This window comes from Argopecten irradians, chromosome 9 (genome assembly GCF_041381155.1).
Source record: "Argopecten irradians isolate NY chromosome 9, Ai_NY, whole genome shotgun sequence".
NCBI classification, from domain to species: Eukaryota; Metazoa; Mollusca; class Bivalvia; order Pectinida; family Pectinidae; genus Argopecten; species Argopecten irradians.
Window position 1 is genome coordinate 16,396,619 of NC_091142.1, and position 19,218 is coordinate 16,415,836.

A 19,218-nucleotide genomic window follows, 5' to 3' on the forward strand; every position below is an offset into this window, starting at 1 on the left:
CCAAACACTAAAAAAATCGACTGTTAAAATGTGTTGATGGACTGGAGTGGCGTCACACCTATAATTCGTTACGTCAATGCATTTTTTGAGTCAATCGGTATAACAAAACAGTTGATATATATGATTTGTTGCCCTCAATCCCAGTCAACCTATAGGCAGTCATACTCCATACCCCTGTTTGAAGGTACTTGTTACTATTTTTACGAATCAGATAATAGCCATATAATTTTAATACTGAGGTGGATATTCATTTCTTAGCGGCAAATCTACATTCTGTGATAGCTTGAGAAATATGTTATGTCAATATTTTTTTATTTGAATAATGTTGCGGACAGTGGTAAATGTAAGCTTTTTACTTAATTACAACTCATTTTCACTTCGTACATGTATTATTGTCTTTTTCTTAATACTTTTTATTAATTTGTGTTCACCAAACATGTTGTAATCTGCCTCTAACAGCGCCTTTTAATATGACAACATTGGTACGTGGGAGTTCTCTAGTCCTATGACTTCGGCAGTTGGAACACAGTGTCAGTTAATGGTCACCTGGATACTAACGCATCTTAGCTACACTGTCATCTAGATCATATCAGGGTAGATAAAGAGAGCATGTTAAACTCATAATTTAAAGAAAATATAGCACGATCTATTTATATACAAGTCTATTCATATTTTTTAAACTTGTGACTTTGCTTTAGATATTCTTTGTTAATGCACGCCATAATTACAATTCATTGTAAATAAGGTTGTATTTGAATCCGAACCATTTTTATATATTGCATAGAGTGAAATTGAACAATCTGAGACCGTTTACTCTTCTGCTGGCTCTGACTATATACTGTACTTTTGCGTAGTCTGTTTAAGTAGTATTTTCTGCTTCTGTGTATACGTAGCGCTCAACATAAACGTGAGTGAGACAAGTGGATTGCCAGTTGTAGGTATAACTTGACCGGGGCCCAGTTTTACGAATATTGCTTAACTTTAAGGAATTCTTTAAATTCATATTCAAAATATGTAATGTATTCCTATAGAGAATTTTAAGTTCCTAAAAGGTAGGGAACGTTTATGAAAATGTGCTAATATGAAGTGTGTCATTCGGCATATTTCAGAGAGACAGTACCAGAAAAAGGCCAAGATTCCTACGATTACCCAAAAACACGAACATGCCATATATTAATCTCTCGGAACACCGTGAAGACCGCCCTTGAATGATCATACACATTGCACAATACGTGATTTGATAATCAGCTTATGTAATAGCGGATTTGTTTTGCTTTTCTCATTGCTATCAGTGATTTTTTATCATTATGTAAAAGCTGTGACTTCGAATACTTTGCAGACATTGGAGGTCGTCCATAACTGACCTTGTCTGTCAATAGAATATTATACCAAATTGTTTGTATATCAGACACATCTCATTTAACAAATGAAAACCAAGTACAAGAAAACAAAAACAAGTATATTATTAATTTGTTATTTATTATGCTGCAGATATTCACGAGATATATAACGGAACATACAAAATTATATATGAACTAATAAATATAAATATTCTTCCAATCAATAATTAAACGGAACACATTAAAAGCTGCCATTCATTTGCCACACTTTGGCATAGTCCATCCGTAATCACACTAAACATTTCACACGGTTCCGTCCAATTGCCACACTTTAACATAGTCCACTTTCATGGCCGCATCCTCTCCATTGCGCTGATTTGGGTTCCAAGTGGGATACCAGTTATTTTTGTCGTTCCAGAAATCAAGCGAGGCCTGAGGGGAGGAGTTTTTCCATGGTTTGGGGTGAGGCGTGTTGACATCCCCATCACCGAAAAATCCTGTTACACCGCCAACCGCTACGTTCATGATCAGGTGAAACTATAACATTCAGATGATTTATTTAAGTAATGAAATTAAAAACATTATGGATGTAAAAAGTTTAAAAAATTAAATTCGTTTGGATTCCAGTACTTTTGCAAAGTTGTGCAAAAGTTAGACCACAATGATATATTTTCATTTAAATCGCGGTAAGATAATAAAACATGGTCACAGGTTAAGCAGGAAATAACCAAATAATTTTTCATCACGTCACGTTTTAAACGCTAACCGTAAATAACTCTGTATATGATAGAGAACATAGTAAGAATTCTTGCGTTAAGTCTATCTTATCTATATAAAAATCGATAATTAAACTGTCAGTTCATGTTTTATATAACCTTGAAGTTTATACTTAAATTTGTATATAATATTAGCATTGTGTAAATTAGAGATAATATAAAGCAATAAAGAATTTTACTGAAATTGCGCTTTCGATTCTTAAGATATCTCTAACTATAGAAACAAATTATATAGATTTAAACAAAAAAATCAAAAGTAATGCTTATGTGTCATAGGCTCGGTTATGAACGGAACAAAGCTTTTAAGCCCTACATGTATCACTTAATCAATCAAGAGAGGATTACCTCCTGGTCAAATGGTGCCATTTTGCTGTCGGCCCTCCACGGATTCTCGACACCAGTCCGGTCCAGATTTCCAAATTTCCAGAATCCACCATTGTCTGGGGGAGCAATCTTTAACGTTTCCGCGCCGTCAAAGAAAAATCTGTCAACAACAAAAGGTATTTTAGTTTTTGTAATTACTTATCATTAAATTGATGAAAAAAAAGATAAAATAATAATTTATAGTGATGTGAATTGTTAGACTGGCCTCAAATTTCTAAGCCTTAGCTTAATATTGCTATAACTTAAGTTAAAATCAGATATGTTACAAGGATAGAGGTATCAAGCAAACTTTTAGTGACGATTGTGATATTCTATAGACTGGAGGCGAGACTAGTACATTATGTGCGAAATTTTAATCTGAATAAACATTTAATTAGAATGTCTGCCGATCAATATGGTTTAAATAATTTAGCGCATTTATTCAGAACTACAGCATACGCAGTACTATAAGCTACCAAATACTCTTACTAAAGTGACATATTATAGAAAGAGATACGAGATAAACATTTGCTTTTTTCTTATTTTTTTTGGTCGATATTGTCTTACTTGATATGGTCTGCGGTCCATTCCAGGCCGTAAGTGTGGAAATCATCTCCAAGGGTACCGCTGTTGATTGACCTGATACATAAGTATATACACATGTAGTGTGTCACTGTTAGGATTAATCAAAACAAACCTTGATTACATGTCATCAATTTGCAATCGAAATGTTAAACTTGAAGTATGAACCTTTATTGAAATTACGGCTAGCAAAATACACAATGACAATTGTATCTAAATCAGCTTTTTTATATCAGCATAATATCGAATATACAACATAATTATATTTAACTTTTTATTTACTAGCTAATGTTATAAAACCTAACATACCTCGTTTTAGTTGGTAATTGAACTTACCTTGAAACATGAGCTGTGCCCCATTGGTTGTATTCCCAACTTGGGCCGTAGTGAAGAGTGCTACCAAAACTGTCCACGCCCTTTCTCCCGCCCCCAGCATTCTTGAGGTTACGGTTGCCTAGCAACAATATGACAACACCGTAACAGATATCAGTTTATACATGTAATGTATACGTTAGTTATCGTATAGTCGCTTGAATGTCCGAAGTATTAGGTGAATGGTCATTTTCTCATTTGCCATGTAAAATGTGTCTTATTGCAATAATATATATCAATATATATCTTAAATTCGCTAGATATAGCAATTCCATCAATATTTTTATGCAATAAAACTTCCTTCTACAGTTCAAATAGCATTTTACACGGAACATTCGAGATTGAATGTTCTACTTTTTTTCAACATAACCTTCAAGAAGAAGCACAAAATAATATCATAGTACATGGTAATATCTTTAAAAGTACTCAACTTAATTCATGTTATTCCCCATATACGTAATAGAACCAATATTAAAGGATCATCCAAATTGGTTATCTATAATACTGACCTCGACTTTCCACTATGTCAATTTCACCAGAGGCAGGCCAGGTACCATAGGCATTCCTCGTAGGCAGCATCCATATTGCTACAACAAAAAAATATCTAATAACAGCCATGTATCAGATTTGATGGTGGAGGGAAGTAGTAGTACCCTGAGAAATAACACCGACCATCGGTCAGTACTTTGCAACTGCCCCTCTTTGGATTCGAACTCACTAAATTAGATTAAGGTTATACACTTTTCCGTTGTTATTCGTTCTTCCCCAATGCAGATTCAAGATTTATTTAACAATTAATATATCCTGTGACTAAATCATAAAAAGCTGCATTTCAAAATAAGTTTTGATAAGAATTACATTTGAATAGAACGTGTATTAAAACAAGATTATACATAGAATGCTAATCTAGAGATATAAAGAACACCATAGCACTATATACATATATATATGATATAAAATTGATAATAGAATATACAAGAAGAAAAGCAGACAAATATTATGATAAAGTTGAACTCAATAAGCCCTTCGGCGAGCGGAGAAGGACGGCGGAAACTGGCGAGAGTTAACCATGATGTTCAAAGGAACGTTACAATGGTAAACTTTGAAATCGCCGAGATATATGTTATGGTCTCGGGAGATAATAACAATATTCTATTTATTCCCAATAAATTAGCTTTTACACAAAGTCTTCTGTCGTTTCCGGAACATAGCAAAACATTTCTTGTAATTACCAGATATGGTTCCACAGACTTACTTACCGGGCCAAATCCAATCCCCTATCGGCATTTTGGCTCTGACCTCAACCTTTCCATACTTGAAGTTGAATCCCCTGGAACTACGGAGTCTGGCCGACTGGATAGGGTTGATGATGTTGTTAGCAGATCCGGTCCGGCTACATCCGTACCAAGCGTTATTAGTGCAAGAGGCTAAAAGGTAACCATAAACACATTCACTGACAATTTGATAACATATCATTGTTATTGTAATGTACATTGTAATATAAAAATAATATTAATGATATTATGATTATTCGATAATATTATTGTTATTATAGTTATTGTTATATAATATAAATCTAATGTTGCATAGTAAATAAACCATGATAACATAATATCTTATAACAGGTTATATCAATACAAACCTAATACTGACTAATAGCCGGTTATTTATGAGAGTCAAAATTTTATACGATATTAACTACATTGTACATGTAAAACATCTGTTATTATTTTGCTTTGTATTTTTACATGTATATTTGCTGTCTTTAAAGAACTTATAAGAGGTAGTTTAATTAAGAATGGGAAGGTCGACTCTTTCATAACTTACCCCAGAGGTCAAGGGTCCCAGAGGTCAGGAACCCTGTTCCGAATCGGTCAGAGGTCAGTGTCTGAAACATCGTATTATATAAATATTTAGTGTATCAGGTAGAAATCAGTTACCATATGTTATATATACGTGTGTACTTAAATAGTTATAAATAAACCAGGAATTTGGAATACTACTATTTACAAGTGAATTATGTATATTTTTATTTTATATTGAGACACACGCTTAATTAACGAGGAGATAAATCTTTCCCTTGAATTCTAGTGATTGAATTAACGTTATGTTAAAATTTCGTTTAACGTGCATGCTTATGTTATTCATTACAATTAAGTAGGATTCAATACGATAAATGATGGACGTGGGCTACGAGACTCTATATGTCCATATCATATGAATATACAGAATGATTGATTTACAATACCTTCAAATGTACAACTATCCAATATAAGATATGTAGTTATATAATATGATCGTATGATGAACAACTATCCAATGTAACATATGTGGTTATATAATATAAACGAATGAACATTTAATATAAACCTACTACTTTGATAATATCAATATCCCATGTTAAAATATACCTACCGGCTTAATATAGAGAACTCCATTTCTGACATAGCTATTTGATCTGTTGTTTAGGTAGTACTGAAACTCCCAGTTCTGTTGATGTAAATGCAAAATGATTAGAGTATTAAATAAGAATATAATTCATATGATGAACTAAATCAGAAATATCCGAAGATGTGAGAACATCTTATTATAAAACATGTGTGTATCCATATGTACAATTTAATGTGATTCGTACATTCATAATTTGGAGAACACCAAACATAAAGGATAAAGATATTTGTCTCGCAGTGGAATTGTAGTTGTTCATTTTTTTCTACATACACAAGAATTGATTTGAACATATATAAAACCTGAACTCTCAGATATCTTGAACAAGGTAAAATTTCGTTATAATAGACATAAAATGAGAAGCGACATATACCATGCTCTTATTAATTATATCCCTTTCATTGTGATGAAAAATGCGTTATTATATAAAATAAACAGTATTACGGAAAACGAAATTTTGATAGCTAAGTTTCTCATTATCGGGAATAGTCCATAACAGATAATATAGAGGTAGTTACCATAACGTGGGATGTTCGACTCTAAACTTACCCCGCCACCTCCGGCAGTAACCTCGTGCTCCCAAACCTCGTGGTCTAGGGAGTCAAAGTTGTCATTCAACACCAGACAGGGCTGTGATGGAGTGCAAGTTGTACCTTTGTAAATGAAACCAAGTACACAAATAATAACTGGAAGCAACTTTAAATATAAAAGACAAATGTCTAAAAATTGCAAAGGAAATCAAATCGTAATTTGATACACGTAGTTAACATCATTATGGCAAAAATGATTTCATTGCAATACAAAAGAAAATGAAAGTAGCTATTGCTGTTTGCTATTTTGATCTGCGTAATTTATTACATCCCTTCTGTAAACTTACTTCCTGTCCCGGTTCCAGTTCCAGTTCCTGTTCCGGTACCTGTTCCGGTACCTGTTCCGGTACCAGTTCCAGTTCCTGTTCCAGTACCGGTACCAGTTCCAGTACCTGTTCCAGTTCCTGTTCCGGTACCTGTTCCGGTACCTGTTCCAGTTCCTGTTCCGGTACCTGTTCCGGTACCAGTTCCTGTTCCGGGACCTGTTCCGGTACCAGTTCCTGTTCCGGTACCAGTTCCAGATCCTTTATCATAAAATAATGGTTAAGTATATGTTAAAGATAATGATATTACTTAGTAAATGTATACTTATCCATTCTAATAATACCTGAATAAATCGTGATCATGTATATTAAAGGATTCATCAAATAACACGACAAATCATTAACATAATGTTTTGAAATATATATTAGGGAAATTACTGCTTGGCATATTGTATGAAAATAATAATTCAATGATTAGATTGTACTTATTGTAATATATCTGTGCTCATGATTTTCTTGTATGGAAATGGTCTGCAGCCTTTTTTTCGTTAATATTGCAGTATAATATAACAAAATGAATGGTTGTCTTAAGTCTTACAATGCTTCATTATGTACGTACCTGGTATAGTATAGGAGAGATTCAGCCTTTGTTCCCCTACACCATTCTTTATGCCATACACCCAATAATTCACGACGTCACCGGGTACCACGGAAAACCGGGTACTGGAGATGTACACAAAAACCCCGTCTGTAAAAGAAATATAAATCAATATACGGCTACACTAACTACGTCACATCCTAAGTTGAAAAAACTAAAACGCACGAAACATGTAGTGTTGTAGGTAGTATAGTAGTGTACCTTCGACGATTCAATGTGTCCGGTTAGGTGTAGTTTTTTGTATACGTTAATGAGATAGATCTATAAAATGGACAACAGTACGTACTATCAAAGCGAGTCACCGAAAGCTCTAATACACTGTGTATCAACTTGTTTCCACACGCGATATCGCGAAAAAAAATGTTTTGGAATTTGAAATCGCGAAATTTAATAGCCATGAAAGGAATGTGGTTTATAATACAAGTATCGCGTTCATGCCCTCGCTGCAGAAACCTTTAGCCAAGTAAAGGGAGGCTATCCCTAAATAACCTAAACTATTGATACAAATGGAGAACATCGGGAAATATAAGACTAAACAAACTTATGATCTCCCTATATACAAAGTGTGCATGTAAATAAAAATCCTAAATGACGCATTTCGCATCTGATTAACGACTCAAACCAAAGTGCAATTATCAACACTGTCAACTCGTGCATATCGTTTTTACAAAGGCTGTGACTTACTTGTTGGAGATTTAATGTCGGAGTTACAGTCCGCACCATTTGTGCCTATAACGTCTTTGTTAACGCTGAAGTGTACTGCCACTAAAGAATATCCTTCATCTAAAAAATAAACAACAAAAATGTGAGACTTCTACAGAGAATAACTAGTCATATTTTGTTATTCAAATTATAATCCTATAAAAATCAATAAAGATATAGATAAATTTCTTCTTAAAAGAAGAATTAGTCATTACTTACACAAATTCAACATCACTCTAAACATACTTATTTTATCAGTAGTTTTATCTTAGCATTTTTCGCATGGTCTTTGAATCGCTAATTCATATACAGCGCTAAATTTTGTAAAAGGATACTGCCGGTATTGAGCCATCGAGTTGCACTAATTTATTTTCACGCTAATAAATCATAATTTACAGGTTTTTTTTCGCGCTTGCTCTAAATTTGACTGCGCTAAAATGCCAAGTATCTTTGGTCATCTTCCTACCTGGTATTTCAAACTTTAGTATATTATCGGGAGGAATGACTGTAATGGTTGCCTCTTGGATTGACACAGCTTGGTGTGCCAGTGCCATCATCAGGACTAGGATGGTAATCACCATCTGTGTTAAAGGAAACAATAAGACATAATGATAAAAAACATTTTAACTTAAAGCTTATCATTACTCGCATACAAAAAACATGTAGAAGTAAGGTGTGGTAAGAATATAAGGCATAATAATAAAAAAAATCTAACTTAAAAATCATAGCATTACACAAAAAAAACCATGTAAAAGTAAGGTTTTGTAAGAAGATGGGGCATAATAATTAAAAAAAATAGACGCCATTATATATAAATGTCATACTGTAACGCATAACATTTTTGTATGAACAGAAAAATAAAGGTATGTGATAACTGATAGGGTATGATATCAATATTATAATGAAAACGTACCCGCTGATAGTGCAGCAACAAAAATCCATGATAAACAGATACAGAAAAATAAAACAATATGTGCACTAACAGGAAACAAACAAAGGATTTGTGAAAAGAGTTAATATAGAAATAAAAAATTAACTGGTAATACAAAAACTATCTGTGCATTTACAACATGCTAGTATACAAAGCAAAAATTAAGCCGCAATATACAGTTAGTATTGAGGAAAAACAAACTGTAATGCTAACGTTAGGAATATTTCAATTAATTTTATGTTGGGTCAATTCTGCACAACAAAAAAAAGGAAAGAAAAAGAGTGAACCAAATAAACTTACCTTTAAGTTTGTATCTCAGAGTCGATGCTGTATATATGGTTCTTGTATATCAAGTTGTCTCTCTGGTAGTCCAGCTGTACCGTGCCTTTGTTCCTCGTTGTCGTCTGTTAAGTCTCCTACTGACCACCGGGTTTAAATACCTATCGATGACCTCTCACGGTCATGGTCAATTGTTAGCAGGTGTCATAACAGCCGATGTCATATGGACATTTAAACTGTTTGTAAACAGGATGAGTAACTCTATTTTTACTAAAATTGGAATTGGTAAATAACTTTCGTGACGAAAATATTGACAAGGTCAAGGCGATTTAAATATCATTCACTAAATGTTTTGCACGTTCAGCAAAAATATTGTTCATCGATATTTTTGCTTTACTAATATTGTCTCAGATGTTGCTATACAATATTTTCCAATATCTACGCATGTAGCTTTCCATGCAAACAGTAATTTAAGCATAACATGCTTTTATTTTGTTTACACTATCGAAACGTTTGCATGCAATGCAAAACATAAACGATGGATCGTGGGAATTATTTCTTTACATCTCGCTGACAGAGAATTTGTAAAAAACGTGTCCCTTTTAACGGTTCACCGACTGTATTGAGAAGCGCATCAGTTAACTGAAATCCCGTTTCACTTACACATACAAACTGTTTCATATAAAACATGATATTTTAATATATCACAATTGGTGGTGTTTTTTTCAATCTGCCGTAAAAATACCATACGCTTTGCATCTTCATCGTAATTCAAAACAATCTGGCAAAATTTTTAGTTAACTGCGGTGGTGTAGAAATGCATATGAGTGTAAAATTATATGAACATGGTCTATAACTGTACAGACTATTTTGATGAAAAACTCAAAACAGCGCAAAATGTTTTAGGGGAATACATTTTATGAACAAACCGAATGTATACAACATTTTGCTAGCATTCCCCCAAACAAGCGATTGGACAAGATATAGGTTGCAAATTGCATACATGGTATTGTACCTAACCAAACAGCAAGCACCGGGAATTTCTCGTGTCAGATGATGACATTTCAAACAGATAGTATTAAATGATGTTTATAATAATAATTACTTGTTCATTGCGTGTAGTTTCTGTATTTTTAGCCATTAACCCCAAAGTTGTTCCATTGCTATGTCTGCTTTCATCTACTGATGTAAGACATAATCTTCATTACTGCTACTATAAAAATTTAACGTAATGTTTTAATTATTGAGTAAAGTAATATTTATTGGATAATCATAAGGTTTTCATTTGCTAATATTCTGTATGAAGGTAATTAAAAACAATAGATATGTATCATTAAATGGTTGACATGATGAAGTTTATGCCCTTTATACCGCCACATCGCCACTTGTTTTTAGGACATCCCTATAAACATGGTAATTTTTTGCAGAAGTCTTTACAACATTTACCAATAAATCATTGCATTAAATGTATTTTCTATTGCAGTATTGTTACACAATACTACAAATTATATGAGTGTTTACTAAGTTGGTTTTACAAAGTTACTAAATTTACAAAGCACGCTTCGCATTTAAAATGTATCTTACTTTTCGCTTTTTATTTATTTATTTATTTATTTTGTGAATACTCCCATCCATCTTCTTCTGTCGTTATCACGATTATTTGATAATTGGTTTATTTTTTTATTTGATTCCAAACGTATACACTTCGCCTCATGCATAAGATATTATTTAAAGAAGCAAAGGAAAAAGTCCATGAAAATATATTGCACTGAAAATGTGTATGTAACATATGAAAATGCTGAGACAATTTTTTTTTTCGTTTCTCTTTATTGTCGAGACCTAATATGTATTTACAGAGTGTATAATGTCTATTTTGATATATATGTATACACCCAGAGATTTAGATAGTAGATATCTGATACACCGAATGTAAAACGGTGAATCATCAAACGTTTAAAACTTGAAGTGTAAACAATTATTGCTGTATTCATATCTTATTCTCTATGTAAATATATAGTTTAACTTTGCGGTAAACATGTCCATGTAAGAGAGTGATTCATACTGTTTACCTCTAGATCTATATGACCACTTTCTATTTACAAGCAGTGGACGGTGTGACGTACAATATAGATAGCCACAAGGATATGCCTGAGTGAGCATATCTGACAACACTTTATATCATGTACATGTACTAGGTACATGTTCATATAGTGACCAGTCGATGTTTCTGTCGATCGCACCAATCACGCACCTTTTACATGAATTTAGTTATACAAGTTTTTTCCATGGGATGACAACATCAGTGTACTTTTAAGAAATTTGAGCATTTTTTGTGGCCTAGATCAAAAACAATAGAGATCATGTATAAAGCAACAAGGGATACAACTCTTAGAAATGTTTAAACTTTGCCATTGTATTAGAAAAATATATACTTCAATTTCAGAGAAATCAAAGCGAGCTTTGTTCATTAAAATATTTGTTTGCGGTAAAATTCATTATTTCAAATTTCGCTTAATGTTTTTATGTCGATACAATAAGTTCCATATGTTAGGAAATTTGATAGCTGTCTGTTTACATTTGCACACAATTTGCATATTTTGATAGCTGATCTCGTGAAAATAACGACCAGAATGGAACCTGATTTTTATCCATCGAGGGCAGATATATATTTGAGCTCAATTGCTGGCTTTGTCAATACACACCTTTGTATATTTACATGTCTATAACTTCAAATGTAACATAATGCAAATATATCACAATTAATATTACATTGTATTTTGAATGTCATATATTTGTAAAATTGTGTTGTATATTTTACATTTCATATATTGTTAATGCATCATAACAATAAGAAGGAAAATCAAGATGGATTTTACTTAACTGCATTTTTATTTTATGTGCCTGGAGGTGGTGGCCAAGAGCCGAAAAATTGCAAAGGAAGAGACATTCTTATTGACTTATTTATGGTACATGTATTTCTCCCCGTGGAAGACAAGTATTTGAAGTTTTTATCTATTAAATATTGCTCTATTTTGATGTTTGAATATAAATATTTCATTAGAGTGGTGCATGTTAGAAGTTCGGTGAAATCAAATGATCTAGCCTCTTTCTAGATCAGTGACATTGTCGCCTTGGGTAAACCGTGAAATAAACCCGCTTGTTTCATCAGAATCAGCAACTCTCCGTACAGATAAGTGTAAACAATGGAGGAATCAAAATGGCCTTGCAACTGTCTATCAAGAAGGAATGTGAGTTAAATATTCACGATTGCTAATGCTATTCCAAATTTTAAAATGAAAGTATATTAGGAGGTGAAATTATCACCTCGAGTAGCATACTGGTTATGAAATAGCTCTATCCCTCTCCCTCCCCCCATCTCTCTCTCTTTCTCTCTCGTTTCTCACTCTCTCCCTCTCTCTCTGTGTCTCAAATTCATCTTTGTATATTATATATATATATATATATATATATATATATATATCTTATTTTGCAAATGCCATCTTGTCTAATAATTTGAATGTTTTAATTTTTTGGGAACGGGCTTTATATAATTTGTACAACTTGTGCCGAATCCCATTGAACATTTTGCAATAAAATATGTTTAAATCAATTAACTCAATTAACTCAATTCCAAATTTCAAATACATGTAATGATATTATTATGCCGCAGTGACCTACTGAATAAATAAATGATTCGAGGTAAAGGCTTTATAATTTTCTCTCTTTTCCTATTTTTGTTTTTTGTTTTTGTTTTTTTGTTTTTGTCATTTTGGGAGGCATATGACAAACATATCACAACCTCCTTGGACTTTAAGCTCCTAAGATGGGGTATTACAATACTATATGTGTGGATCTATATACGAGTGTTTGGTTTCCCGACTTTTATTTGTAAACGTTTCTTGACATTGCTATTTCGTGATTACTATGACTGTAAACATTTTGGAATAGACAAAAAAATATTACACATGGGGGAAATTCTCGCGCTTAAAAGGCTTTTACGTTATAACATAGACTGGCCACCAGAGACTCTTGAATATTTAAAAATCGCCTACGTGTTCCTTCATTATTGTTGCCTACTAATTTTCAAACTAAGGAGGAGATAATCCAGTGAAAACTCTGCTTAGATAATTGTATCAGCAACGTAGGGTCTGGTGGCCAGTCTAGTAATTACGGTAAAGTTCTCCCTCGCTTTAATATTTTAGTTAACCGTATGAAAATTTATTGTAAGGCTAGATTTTCAGCAATTGGCATATTGTAGTGTATAATGGATATATTTCGATTGGTTTTTTTTAATGGAACAAAGAAGTAATTCCAACCGTGTGGACAAAAATGTCAAATGTTGGAGGCGATCTACCCATTTGAGTGTTTGTATTATTTGACAATTGTTTTTGTCCACACGGTCGGAATTACTTCTTCGTCCCATATTATTAATAATGTTAATTCCTAAATCGATTCCTTATGTAAATGTTGTTTTCTTTTTGGAATAATTGTAGGCTTATAATTATCATGTGTAAACAAAGTACATGTATTTGGTATGAAAATCCAAAGTTATTTGACGTTTATTTACAGCATCATACCAGACACCCTAACCTAAAAGATAGAGCATAAAAGATACTCAGCATTTGAATAAAAATTTATGTTTACTCATGTAAATGTAATGTCTATATAACACGAACAAAAAATCTGCATATATTTCATTTTCCTTTTGCTGGATGCGCAATCAGTACTTCATTCCAGACGCATTTGATTATCTTTAATATTTTTATCTTGAAGTAAAATAAGAAAGTCAAACTTTTCAATGGTGATAATGGTGTAAAGTAAGTAATTTTTGTAACTTAGAGAAAACACTAATTCTTCTGTTTCTATTTTTGATAGAAAAAAAATACCATTCGTCAGTGGTGTAGCTTCTTTAATTGATGTTAACTGCATATTGTCTGTAAGTACAAAGTATAGGTATCTATGACAAGGAATATAAAATAAGAAAAATATTACGACAGAACACATTTATCAATCATATAACTGAACTTGTGAATAAACAAGTCGCTGTATCATATTCACTGTTTATTGGTTATGATACCGCAAACTGGCCAGGGATTTTGTTTATTTTCGTTTGTTCGAATGAGTATCAATGCCTTTATAAAACGGTTGAGTAACGAAAAGTAATAATGTGCATGGTACGCAGTAACTTCATGTGAGAAATATCATAAGCTTCAAAGAAAAATTATCATTAGAAACTGATATGATGATCATTATTATACGTTTTAGGATCTTACTTTGAATATACATAACGCTAGGTTAAGCTAACAATGAAAGCAGTTTTACGTTATAGATGTGAACACGAAAGAAACGGTTAATATATTGTATATACATGTACAGCTTTCTCACCTTGACCTTCAACATCTTAGCCGTCTCAAGGGTATCATGTTAGTTCTACTCAGTTCGCTTTTCTTTGATCACACCAAGTATTTCTTTCACAGCTCGATGTTACAAATGAAATGTGCAACAGTCTGTCTCCATGCGAGCAAACATAATTACCCATACAGATAACTATCAGGGTATTTCCCAGCGGTTAGTCATTTTATGTTTAAAGTTACGTATTAGACCAGCGCCGACTGGTACGGTCACTCCACACCAAAATATTAATCTCCAGTCTGCTTATTAATGGAAAGCTGTGTATTAGAGTGTGCAGGTTTACTCTATGTTGTATGAACATGATCCAATCATCGGTTACGTTAACATTGCATTTTCCCATCTGCAGGAAGTTTAAAATAGTCTTCTTAACAGGCGTCCGGTAAGTTTGTCTGACTTGTTTTCATCGATCTCATGCATGATAGACATTTATTATAACGTTCAATTCTTCTCTTGATTAATATTGACATTTAAATATATTGTGTGTCTTCAGTACAAGCTATTGTGTATTTGCTCACTTTGTAGAGGTATCCAAAAACGTATGAATTCAATAAACTGATACATGTATAAATGTAGTACTAATGTTGAGGTCATATTACAGATTTGAATCCAGCTTTGATTAATATTCAAATATATTGCTTGTCCTTTAATTCAAACTTTTGTTAGTTGGTCACCTTTGTTTCTTTTAGCAATATTTTTAAGTACATAAACCAATAAACTTATAAATTCAATTCAATCAGGTGATATCTATTACTAATGTTGAAATCATATAACTGATGAATTTCAAGCTTGAAATATTTTATCGTGATCGTGATTCATTCTTTGAGAGTATTAGTATAAAAGATTATTTTAAATGAACTAATATTACTCCTATTGACCAAATGCATTACGATAGGTTAATTAATATAATGCAGATCTACATACAATATGTATGTACCTTTATCAACTCTTTGTGTCCTTCTCATGCTATATTTCGTAAGAGAGCCATTCGATATTAATATATTATAATTAGATATAACATACATATATCTTGTTTATTTTAGGATAGAATTTTATCGTTAGCGATACAAAACTATTTCTGTTGCTCTTAACATTGCAATAAACCTTGTGCGGTATAACGGCCGTGAGTTTGCTATCTCTAAAATTGAAAACTAATTAAGGGTATTTGGAGATTTAGAGTGATAACATGCCTTAAATACGCTGGGGGATACTGAGTTAGATGGTATCACTAGGTTTACGTAATACGGAAATGGCTCATCATAACATGTGATATATTACGGAGAACCTTCAAATTTTTATTTCATCTTCAGAGACAGAATCTGTGTCTGCATCTAAAGAGAGTTGGGGGAGGGAGGGATGCTATGTATCTTTGATAGCATCTTATGGCGACATTAGCTTGGCAAACTAACCAGATATACATTTAATGTATAGATGTAGATGTTACTAATTGTCTACCTACCGCTGAACAAATAGGACTGCTAAATGTATTACCTTTGAACTGTTTGTGCCAACGCTATACAATATTCATCTGTTGCTTATGTATCTAACATCTTTTATACTTCTGGTATACAAATTGTATTCACGAAAGGTGAATGTTGAGTATCTGTATCATCGACCAAAATGTTTAAAGGTAAACAATCGGATGTCATAACGCAACATTTTGGATAGAGATTCGTATTTGTGATACTGTGAAATAATTTGTTTCCAATGGATTTGATTGAAAAATAAGGATAATTTATTATATTCAAAATTATCCCGACACTGTTCTAAATGAGGCAGCATCTTACTCACGTACATGTACAAAAGGGTATCTGAAATCAGCGACTGTTTTGGTTATCAACAAAGAAAATTCATTGTAATTGAATTCTGTTAATTGTGAATACCTGCAAACACAAAGATTTCTACATCGTACATGTACATGTAGGTAAAATTATGTTAATTCGATGATTCCAGAGAAGAGATGAAAACCACGAAAATTAAACCCTCGCGAAATGTAATTATCTTACAATTAATATCTCTTATATTTGCACAGTCGATCAATTAATAAATGCTTTCATTTATTTGTAATATTTTCCAGTTTGTATTGTTTAACTCGAGCTCCTCTGCATATCCTTAGCATATGGAAAATACGTGTATATCTATATGTAGTGTTAACATTACATCTTTTAAGGATACAACGCACTTCAATATCCAGCTTAAGAAACACTAGTTTTTTACAATCTGGCTTTTTATATGATAATAAAAAAGTGCATGAGCTAAAATTCCTTGTCATACTTTGTATTATCAACGATTTTAAGGATACACTAAATATATTTAATGCAGACATCACGTTATCTTTATTTCATTTTTACTTGTTTCAGGTGACGTGCTTAAGATTGGAAATTCTGATAATATCACGATGTTGCTGATATCCAGTCGGACCTACAAAGTGATAGTGTCCCTCCTCTCGATCATGTACGCCCTACACCTGTTTAAACTGACTCACAAATTCCTCCCCGAGGAATTACACGGAATAGATCTAATAATCGATGATTTCCTAGATGATGATGATGACATGGATGATATGCTGGCTTTTGAAGATATCGTGAAGGACCATGCCGGAGAAACATTTACTATTTGAAAGGCGTTAGATTTTCTGCAACGGTGCTTGAGCGCATGCACGCTTATAATTAGCCTTTAGATCTTAAAAGGTTACTGCAAGCAAGAGGGTCAAACAGGCTGTTATTTCTGGAGATTTACACTTGGGTTTACATAAATAACGCGAAATCATTAAACGTCTTTAAATCCGGCCATGTTAAAATTAGCTGTGCCAATGCTATGGTATCCGAAGATTCATTCCGAAGACTGATTCCGATAACAATGTACAATGTAATAACCTAAAAGAACGTATTGTTGAGAACAATTTTGGTAGTACAAGATTTTAGAGTCAATGATGAATGGTTGTGTCATCAAATGTATAATGTATATTCTCAATAAGTATGCATACATAGTACATTGTTTAGGTTTGTGTGAAATCAAACTATCAGAGTGGAGTCGGGTCAATGATGTTAATGGCTCTACTGATGTTGAAATGGCCATCACCTGCACAAAGAGGGAAATTCTTGACATCTTTGATCTGACTACCAAACATTTTCTCAAAAGAATCATAATTCAATATACAATATTATAAGACACTCTTATGTATGAATATGAAGCAAATTTTGGGTTTGTGAAGTTCGGTTCAGAAAACTGATTAACAATTTAAAAAGTAGGTCACAATGACCTCGTTAAGCATTTATTCTATTTTAGCATTAAAAACTTAAATATTTTTGCCGAAAACTAAGATTCTTTTAACGAATTGATAGCTTGAAATATATGTTAAGTACAGTATGTGGACCTTGACATGACCTGTGTAAGATAATTGCATCCTAGAGTCAAATTGTCTAGGTCACGTGTATAAATTAGGTTATATTCAATTGTTGGTATCACGTGTCCACCAAATATCCCTTGATTTCCCATGTTTAAAGCAGGTTTTTTTTAAATTATTAAAGCTTATTTTATTATCTTATTTCAAGCAACACCTTCATTGAAGGTACATTTGTAGATGTTAGAATTGTGTCTGTTGCTCCATGCAAAATCGGATATTCTGAATAGCATACAATTTGCAGTTTATCCTAATAGATCTTCATGCAAAATAGTTTGCTTATCACTGACTGGCCGTTAAAAGGCCCAAAGTGATACCCCTCCATTGCATGATATCTTTAACCCAATCCCGTCGTGTGCGTTCTTTATAGAATAACCAGTTTAGTTTCTGAAATCAACTTACAATTCTATACCGAGAAATATTAATTTTGTTGACTGGTGACGTCACGAGAATGTATTGAATCGAGGTTGCATGGGCTAAACCAGAACTTTATTCGTAAGTACATGTACGAGAGAGAGAGAAGAACATTTACATGTATGTATAACTGTTATCATTCGCTGGTATACTTGCCTATTTTTATATGCCATATTATATGTGCCATTCACATATGGTCAAGATATATATGTTATATACAGTGCATATATCTTGTGGATAAATACCCCTTCATCTCATTCTCCTCTCCTTCCCTCTCTCCACTTTCTGTCCTCCCTCCCCTTTCTCTTCATACACGATTTTTTCCCCTTTTTTAACAAATATAAACTATATTCCGTCCTTTCAGACTTCGTTGAACTGTTCATGTAACGTTTTGGAATTGTGGTTTTTAAAAGTCATTTAAAATTGTATTTGTTGTTTATATTAAATAAAATGTGTTTCTGCTACATTTGAAATCTAATTTATTATTTTCTTTAAGTTAATTCAACACGTGATTATAACAATAATTCATTGTTCTAATGAAATGCAAAAGCATTTCTCGACCCTGGATTGATAAAGCCATTAATATAGTAAATACATTTGTATAGTTTAACATATTTTATGCATCCATGACTTTCCGTCATAATACACTGGTACAAATATAATGAATATATTGTGTAACCTTCAAATT

The 19,218-nt window shown here is 32.8% G+C and overlaps 1 protein-coding gene and 1 long non-coding RNA gene across 2 annotated transcripts; one reads left to right on the plus strand and one right to left on the minus strand.

Moving 5' to 3' along the window:
• Window positions 1-1,460: 1,460 nt before the first annotated feature.
• LOC138331625 (beta-1,3-glucan-binding protein-like) lies at window positions 1,461-9,749 on the minus strand. Its single transcript, XM_069279344.1, has 14 exons — window positions 9,326-9,749; window positions 8,561-8,675; window positions 8,077-8,175; window positions 7,354-7,482; window positions 6,759-6,995; window positions 6,431-6,534; window positions 5,849-5,923; window positions 5,261-5,321; window positions 4,693-4,860; window positions 3,943-4,020; window positions 3,398-3,515; window positions 3,047-3,118; window positions 2,462-2,600; window positions 1,461-1,877 (listed from the first exon to the last, which is right to left on the minus strand). Exons 2-14 carry the CDS (start codon window positions 8,673-8,675, stop codon window positions 1,644-1,646), a joined length of 1,629 nt encoding a protein of 542 aa, XP_069135445.1. The 5' UTR covers window positions 9,326-9,749; the 3' UTR covers window positions 1,461-1,643.
• Window positions 9,750-14,783: 5,034 nt separating this feature from the next.
• On the plus strand, window positions 14,784-18,862 carry LOC138331626 (uncharacterized). The gene is made up of 2 exons (XR_011209711.1): window positions 14,784-15,095; window positions 17,074-18,862. It is a non-coding gene; the product is annotated as an uncharacterized lncRNA (long non-coding RNA).
• The last annotated feature ends 356 nt before the right edge of the window (window positions 18,863-19,218 follow it).

Bases quoted from the DNA above. Each gene is read 5' to 3' on its own strand.
- LOC138331625 (XM_069279344.1), bottom strand. From the start codon at position 8,675: ATGGTGATTACCATCCTAGTCCTGATGATGGCACTGGCACACCAAGCT. The intron at 6,535-6,758 runs GTAAGTTTACAG...TCATTTACAAAG, and splicing joins AACTGGAACCGGGACAGGAA to GTACAACTTGCACTCCATCA. The intron at 5,924-6,430 runs GTAAGTTTAGAG...TTACATCAACAG, and splicing joins TTACTGCCGGAGGTGGCGGG to AACTGGGAGTTTCAGTACTA.